We start from the raw sequence: 8,258 nt of genomic DNA, 5'->3' as shown, positions 1-8,258 counted from the left end.
TTACTGGGGCACAGCTCATTTATTCTGGGGCACGTGCCCCAACCCTATGGTGTAAACCTACTTCTGCCTCTGAAAAGGGCTGAATACTAATTTCACAACTTTAAGTGGAACAGCTAAGACAAAGCTGGGGAATCCTTTCCCTTAAATTTCCACTTAACTCTCAGGTCTGAAGCTGTGAATCAGAAGACAAGTTCGTTTGTTGTGGTTACAACTGTAAATTCAGATTTTTCCGACAAACGTGAAGGCAGCATGGTGCCTCTCTGGTCACCATAGCAACAGGACGCAGAAGTCGGTTAGTAACCGGACTATATCGGTGTGTGTGAGTAGGTAAAGGTCGGTGTGAGTGCGGACAGGAGGATGCCTTTACTTGTGACAGATTATTCCTGGACTCAGACTGAAACCACGGTTTATATCCACGTGCCTTTAAAAGGGACGGCTGCCGGGAAGGTGGACGTCGTGTCTACAGACGAATACCTAAAGGTACAGTCAGCTAATGGTCAGTAAGATGTCAGCTAACAGTCAGTACCATGTCAGCTAACAGTCAATAACATGTCTGACTGAGGCACACAGCTCAGGTCTTCAGGCCTCAGCAACACTACAGATTTTCCAGCTGTGTAATTAAGCACAGAGAAATGTCTTCTCAGGTGCATTTCCCACCGTACCTGTTCGAAGCTTTCCTCTTTGAACCTGTGAATGATGACAGGAGCTCAGCTAAGATTAGAGAGGGAGAGGCGGTCATCAGTCTGTCAAAGACAACCAACAACATGTGGAGACACCTGATGAGAGATACAGGTGAGAACCATCTGCCTTCTTCTCCAGTAGTGATTTATTTTCTGATGGCTCGGCCAATAAGAGCAGGTCTGAGGTCAGTAGAGACTCTGACATCACACATCCATCATTAAACACGATAATATCAGTAACAGAAATAAATGCATTAAAAAAGAGATCATTACAACAGTCACTGTTCAAACAGCCTCTGACAGCAAATGAAAACATTGTTATAGTTGAAATTAATCCTGTGCAGTCACAATAATCAGCAAAATTAATAAAGACACAAAGACACTCCTTAGAGCAGCTCTGGTATTTTCTGCTTATTAAAATGTTGTGTTCTGTTTTAGAAAAGAAGATCTGTTCATTTTTATCAGCTGCCACTGAATGTATTGAGGCTTCCTGTGGTGCTCTGTGAGGGGGGGTCAGGTGGTCTGCTAGGTGGACTCTGACCAAACAAAAGTGTGCTGTGAACAACAGACTTAACTACTACAGTATTATCATGCACTCAGGAGGAAGCAGCGTCCTCATGCTCATCCTGGCTAATGGATTAATGAACTAATTGACTGGACATTAATAAACGTATTCATTCATCAAATATATACAGATATATCTCTGGATTTCCTGAGAGCTTCTCGATAATATTTTACATCCTTCAGAAAGTCTGATTTTGCTCTAATTCAGTCTTGGTAACAGGAGATTAATTGTTGCTTATTATTGATATCAATGGAAACAACATGTTTAGGGAAAACAGGTTTTATTATTCACAAGTAAAAACATCACTATTATTAATATTACTGAGATCAGAGGTCACAGTGGTCTTAGGATTTAATGAGAACTTCCTTTAATGTGAAGAAGACATGAAGCCAAAACATCCAACTGCTCTGTTGTGAGGTGAACATTTAAAGCTTCATATACAACTAACCTACTGTCATGAATCACTGTGTTTCAGATGATAAAATAAAAAAGATGCAGGTCAGAGAAAGAGCTCTGTTAAAATACCAGGAGAAACTTTGTTCAGAGTCCAGATCCAAGGCAGAGAAACAGCGAGCTGAGAGAAAATATGCACTGGAGACAATGATGAAGGTAAAATACTCCACAGACTCCACAGGCCACAGATCACACCACCACCAACTGTCTCTGATATGTGTTTTACCTGATGTCAGCTTGAACAGGAGGAAAGACACAGCATCCAGAGGATTAAGGACACTGAGCGACAGAGGACCACGACAGAGATGGAAACATGGCAGCTGAGACAGAAACAAAGAGCAGAGGAAAAATCTCAAGGAAAACTCCACAGGGACGATCAAAACAAACTGAGAGCAGAGAAACAGCCACAGGGACATTCAGGTGAACAACTGTCAGACTGGGTTTGTAGTTCACAGTGTGATTAGATGAGCTCCTGCTGTAGGTGGTCACGGTGTGTTCATGAACATGTTCTTGTGTTTAGGTCAAAGTGACAGGAAACAACCAGCAGACTTGCCTGCTCCAAGAACCAGTAGAAACATTCAAGTCACATTCACTCCACGAGTTTTCCCAACAGCCCTCAGGGAATCCAGAGCAGCAGAGGAGGAGGAGGTGAGACGCAGTCATCCTTGTTGTTGCGCAACAGTGAGAAAAATGTGGTGAGATCTTCTGCAGGAAGTATGGCAGGAAGATATTACATTCAGCTCTGAAATCAGATCTGTGCAGCACCTCCTGGGCCTTAACTTTGACAATGTTCTGTCTGAATGTGGTCTGTGTGGTATTTACAGCTGGGACGTGCTGGTAACCCACACATCACTCTTTTTCAATGACAGACACTTAGAAAACAGTCCTGTGTTATCTTTTATCTGAAGCTTGAATGCATCTCATGCTTTGAGTATAATTCACAGTATATTTGCACCTTTAATATTTGAACCAACCAGTGGCTGAGAAAACAAGCTGAAGCCAGACGTGCAGTAAATGCAGATGTTGAAGAGCTGGGGGACCTGAAGGAGGAGGACAGAAACCCCGAGTGGTTAAAGAACAAAGGAGAGTAAGTCAAGTCTGTTCTCAGCTATTTAACAACACTTTGTTTTTTTAAAGCCATAAAATGACTGAAGTGACTCTTTCAGTAAATGTTTTATGACTGGAGATTACCTGAGTGCAGTGAACGCCTATAACTTGGCCATCAGGCAAAACAAGAGGATCCCAGCTCTGTATTCAAACAGGGCTGCATGTCATCTGAAGTTAGGAAACCTTCACAAGGCTATTGAGGATTCCTCTCAGGTCAGTGTACAATCTAATCGTTGTCCTCTCTTCTCCATGTTACACTGAATTAAAGTGCCACTGTGTGTGTTGGTGTCATAAAACCTGGACATTGTGTAGAAGTGAAGAAGTATATTGCAAACAGCCATGCAGACCTTACAAATAGAGGAGTATCTAAACATGTTAAAGGATGAAATCAGTGGTTATCCCATGAACAAACTCTGTCTGACACACTGACACAGGTTCATCTGTGTACCTGCTGCACCCACCATGATTTTCACTGTCAGTCAGGCAGTTTGATGTTAAAGTTCATTAAATGTGAAAGGAACATTTTTATCGTGAAGCTGGTTTAGGTGGAGTTAAGTTTACTGGCTTTATATATATTTTTTGGTAGTTAATCTATCACAGTTAACATCATGATCAGTATAGGTGTAGTACGTATAGGTACCTATAGGCAGTGGTGGGCTGTCAGGGCCAGCAAGGCCTTCTCTGCTGGCCTAAACACTGGAGCAATCACAGAATTACATTTATATATATGTTTTTCCCATTAATACTATATATATATTAAGTTGTTCCTAATAGTCTATTCTCTTACTCATCTCATAGCTTTCCTCTTGGTTGCGCTGCTTCCAATACAGTCTGTTTATGTTAGAGCTTTTATCCAATCAGATTTCAGCATTGTGTTGCCAAGTTAACAGAAATCTGCCTATTGCTATGGAGGCTAATGCTGAAAGTCGAGTCTGCAGTTTTAATTCGCTTTAGGGCTGAGAATGTCTGCTCGGCAGAATCTGTATTTTGATTTGTCTACAAATAATCAGCAGTTTCAGTGAATAAAATGCATTTTACCTATATTTTATTGTTTACGTCTTTGTCATTTTATTATTAGTTAACATTGATGCTTCTGCTGGAGATGATGTGTGTGGCACAGCTGTGGCTACAGTGTTTGGAGGCCTAAAGAATTGTGTTAATTGGGATTTTATAGCATTACTTATGCCGTTTATTCTGATTACATGACATGCTTGTCTGTGATGCAAAGTTCTGTTATACTGTGTTTCTGTATATTGTTGATGGTTTCTATAACTGTGACATTATAATGATGGTTTTAAGAGGTGGGTTAATTCAGGTAGGACACCAGTGAAGGCCTTCAGTTATAGCAGAGACCATTTCAGACTGTAGTTACTCCTGGTTACTCCTGGTGTCAGAATACTCAAACATGTACACAGTAACATGTTTCTCCACTGTCCCACTGTATCACCACATTTGGCAGGAGTCTATGTGTACTTCAGTTAGTGAGTCAGGCTGATAGTGAAGCTGTGGGAAGCTCTTCTGTAGGTTTTATGTACAGAGGCAGTAAATATTTCCCTGTTTTTTCTGCAGGCTCTGGATCTGTTGATTCCACCAGTTGCTGCTAATGCAGCTGCCAGAGCCAGAGCCAGTGTCCGCAGAGGATCCGCTTTCTGTCGGCTACAGTTATATGCTGAAGGTCTGAACAGCAACACTTTGTCTTTCTGATTCAGTATACTGTCATACAAGTTGGTATTTTATATTTGGATTGTATATATTGTATACTCTCACGTACTCCTACCTGCTGTGTGCTGTCAGCTGATCTCTTTGAGTCTGTTTCTCAGGGTTACAGGACTACCAGGCTGCTCTGAAGATCGACCCTCACAATGAAGCGTTGCAGACAGACACACAGAGAATACAAGACATTATTCAAGGCTCTGCAGCTAAGACACACTGAGACAGAAAACATAGCTTGTTATGATCCCTGCTGCAGTGAAAGACTGGCTCCAAACCTGCTGACTTACTTTAATATGGAAAAGCTGCATTAGCTACAGACATGAAACAGAAATGAGAAGGTGTCTGTGTGTAACTGCAGATTAAGATATAAAGCAGAGTGCCCCCCCCCCCCCCCCCCCATGGTCAAATGTTGTACCTCCTAAGATCAGTCATTCTACTTTGAGTATGAACATTTATACACAGGTAAAGGAAGAAAAGTGGTCAGTGTTGTAAGATGTCTGGCCACAGTAGTTTTTTGTACTAACGTTTGCCAATGTATTTTCTGTCCATTTGAAAACGTCTTAATAAAAGGTGGTTGACTACATTTTTGCAGGTTTGTCATTTAAAACTAGAGGTTCTGAATTACACTCTCAGTGACAGGAGTCTGATTAGCCATACAGTTTAAATAAAACTGTAACATGAAGTTTGGGGCAGATTGGACAGTGCATGTGGGAGTTACAACAACTTCCTGTTTAATGGCAAAGCATTGAAATTCGCCACGGAGCCACAGACATGCCCTTTAACATCAAAATTTTCACAATAAGACAACATGAAGTCCTTAAGGTTTTCCTGACCCAAGTCCAAAGTGGATCATGTCAACCTGCTAGTAACAGGACTTCAAAGTCTAAAACATGTCATTTCCTGTGTCCAGTAGGTGGCGCTATAACTTTTTGTGAATATTGACATGTGGGTGTGTTCATGTTGAGACCCCTATCAACACTGAAATTTGGGGGTGATTGAACAAAGCATGGCTGAGTTACAGCAACTTAAATGCAATTTCCTGTTTCATGGCAAGTCATCGAAATTTGAGGTGCTGCCACGGCCACAACCTTTGACATCGACAAAATCTTTTAATAACTTTAAATCACAAAGGCCTTGAGAGTATCCTGACCAAGTTTGAGGTCAATATGATAAAATCTGTAGGAGTTTGATCAAATTCAACGTCCCCAAATGGCGATAAATCATCAAAATTTGTGCAATAAAATCAAAATGGCCAACTTCCTGTACGTTTAAGGCCATGATGTCAAGAGACTTTTTGGTGTGTCTCGGCATGTTACATAATGCCTCCAAATTTCGTTCACCTCAGACAAACTAAGCCCAATGGCAAGGGGTTTTTGAATATGTCCAAGGGGGCGCTATGGAGCCATTTTGCCACTCCCATAAGCAAGACCCATGTAGATGTGTTCAGGGCAGGGCTCTTATCAAACACGTCAAGTTTGGGGCAGATCAGACCATTTTTGCATGAGTTACAGCCACTTCCTGGTTAATGGTGAAACATCGAAATTCGCCATGCCGCCACAGACACACCGTTCGACGCAACGTCAAAATTTTCACGATAATGCATCATGATCAAATCTGAAGTGGATCACATCAACCTGCTAGTAACAGGATGTCAAAGTCTAAAACATGTCATTTTCTGTTGCCAATAGGTGGCACTATAACTTTTTATGAATACTGACATGGGTGTGTTCATGTTGGAACCCTTATCAACACTGTGAAATTTAGGGCAGATTGAACAAAGTATGGCAGAGTTACAGCAACTTAAACCCAACTTTCTGTTTCATGGCAAGGCATTGAAATTTGAGGTGCCACCACGGCCATGCCCTTCAACACAAACAAAATCTTTTAATAATTTTTAATCTCAAAGGCCTTGAGAGTATCCTGACCAAGTTTGAGGTCAAAATGATATGATAAAAACTTTAGGAGTTTGATCAAATACAATGTCCCCAAATGCCAAAAAATGGCCAAAATTTTCAAATTAAAATTGAAATGGCCGACCTCCTGTAGGTTTGAGCCTATGATGCCAAGAGACTTTTTGGTGCGAATTTTGTTCACCTCGGACAAACTAAGCCCAATGGCAAGGGGGTTTTGTCCAAGGGGGCGCTATGGAGCTGTTTATTGCACCAATGAACGAGACCCCTATCAGATGTCAATTTTCACCAGGTCTGATGTGTGTGCAAAGTTTCATGAGTTTTTGAGCATGTTTAGGCCCTCAAAAATGCAATTTTAGTGTTACTGGAATCACAGTAATTCCTACTGTTACAATAGGGCCTTCACACGCTAGTGCTTGGGCCCTAATGAGAGGGTGTGATTGATTGCTTTGTGACCATAGCTATGTCATGCTGCTCCATTATTAGTTGTGATCAAATAGCAACTGATCACTCCATCTTGCGTACAATTGCTTGAGTAAAAGTTTATTAACATTGGTTGTTTTATGTTTTCTCAGGTTCAGCAGGTGTTGCAGGTCACAGGAACGAGCAATTCTGAAACAGAATCTCTAGACGCACTGTTAAGATGACCCTTTAGTGGATTGCAGTGAACAAAAGACTGGTGAATGCTTCCACAACAATTTAATTACGTCTGTAGAACTCCCCTCTCTTCCAGGTGGAGCCAAGTACTACTGCACCCACCAGCAGCACTACCACATCTTAACATGTTCAATAAATACAGTATATCATAGAGTCAACAAATATTTGCTACCAAATACACAAATGCACCATGTAAAATGTTCTGTGCAAACATCACTAATAAAATGTATAGTGCTGCTATTAATGTGCATAATGTGGAATCTGTGTGTAAAAACAATGTAGAACACCGTAGTTTTCTCTGGTCCCCTACCCAATCTAACCAGTGATGACATGTATAGCCACATGTCTTCAGGCCAGGAGACAGAGTTATAGTCCTACACGCTTCTCTGTGCCTCCTTTAGAACAGTCAACACCCCCCAACCCCCACCAAACCTTGTTTTGGCTTATGGTATTAATATTGAACATGTAACAGTCTTCTCACAGAATACTCTTTTATCAGATCACTTTTTAATCACTTTTTTTCATATTTCTGGATTATGTATCAACAGGCAAAAATGTCCTAACTAGAAATCTTTCTGACAGTGCAGTAGTCGAATTCAAGGAAATGATTCCCTCTGCCCTAAATCCAATAGCACATCTCAATTTAACAGAAGATACTCCCTCCCATCTTTATCATCTTGTAGACAACATTGCAGGCTACATACAACTTTAGACTCTATTGTCAGCAATAAAGCAAAAGATGCTAGCTCCATGGTTTAACTCTCGAACCCGTACAATAAAACAAATATCACGCAGGCTTGAAAGAATATGGCGTACCATCAAACTGGAGGAATCCCACATAGCCTCAAAACGTGAGGCTAAAAGAGCTGCCTATTACTCATCATTAATAGAGGAAAATAAAAACTACCCCAGGTTTATTTTCAGCACAGTAGCCAGGCTGACAGAGAGTCACAGCTCTATAAATCCATATATTCCTATAACCCTCAGCAGTGATGATTTTATTAACTTTTTTAATGATAAAACTTTTACTATTAGACACTAAATTCATCACATCCTGCCTTCAACCAGCACTGATTTATCTCAAAACACAGGATTCTAGGTACAGCTGTGAAACCTGACCTAGACTGTTTTTCTCCCATTGACCTCCACCAATTAACCTCTATCTAAATCTTC

General features: G+C 41.0%; 1 protein-coding gene across 3 annotated transcripts; it reads left to right on the top strand.

Annotated features, from left to right (window-relative positions):
- Positions 1-267: 267 nt before the first annotated feature.
- Positions 268-4,904, top strand: LOC108902238 (dynein axonemal assembly factor 4). Of its 3 annotated transcripts, none has more exons than XM_018704001.2 (9): positions 268-480; positions 645-792; positions 1,721-1,854; positions 1,935-2,118; positions 2,219-2,346; positions 2,676-2,785; positions 2,925-3,018; positions 4,375-4,480; positions 4,626-4,904. In XM_018704001.2, exons 1-9 carry the CDS (start codon positions 358-360, stop codon positions 4,736-4,738), a joined length of 1,140 nt encoding a protein of 379 aa, XP_018559517.1. In that variant the 5' UTR covers positions 268-357; the 3' UTR covers positions 4,739-4,904. The 3 variants fall into 3 exon arrangements, with proteins under 3 accessions (XP_018559517.1, XP_018559516.1, XP_018559520.1); XM_018704000.2 differs by having other exon boundaries at positions 2,865-3,018; XM_018704004.2 differs by having other exon boundaries at positions 437-496; positions 2,865-3,018.
- Positions 4,905-8,258: the final 3,354 nt, after the last annotated feature.

This window comes from Lates calcarifer, linkage group LG10 (genome assembly GCF_001640805.2).
Source record: "Lates calcarifer isolate ASB-BC8 linkage group LG10, TLL_Latcal_v3, whole genome shotgun sequence".
Lineage (NCBI taxonomy): Eukaryota > Metazoa > Chordata > Actinopteri > Centropomidae > Lates > Lates calcarifer.
The sequence above is the reverse complement of the archived record's forward strand: the minus strand, read 5'-3'. Positions and strand labels throughout refer to the sequence as shown.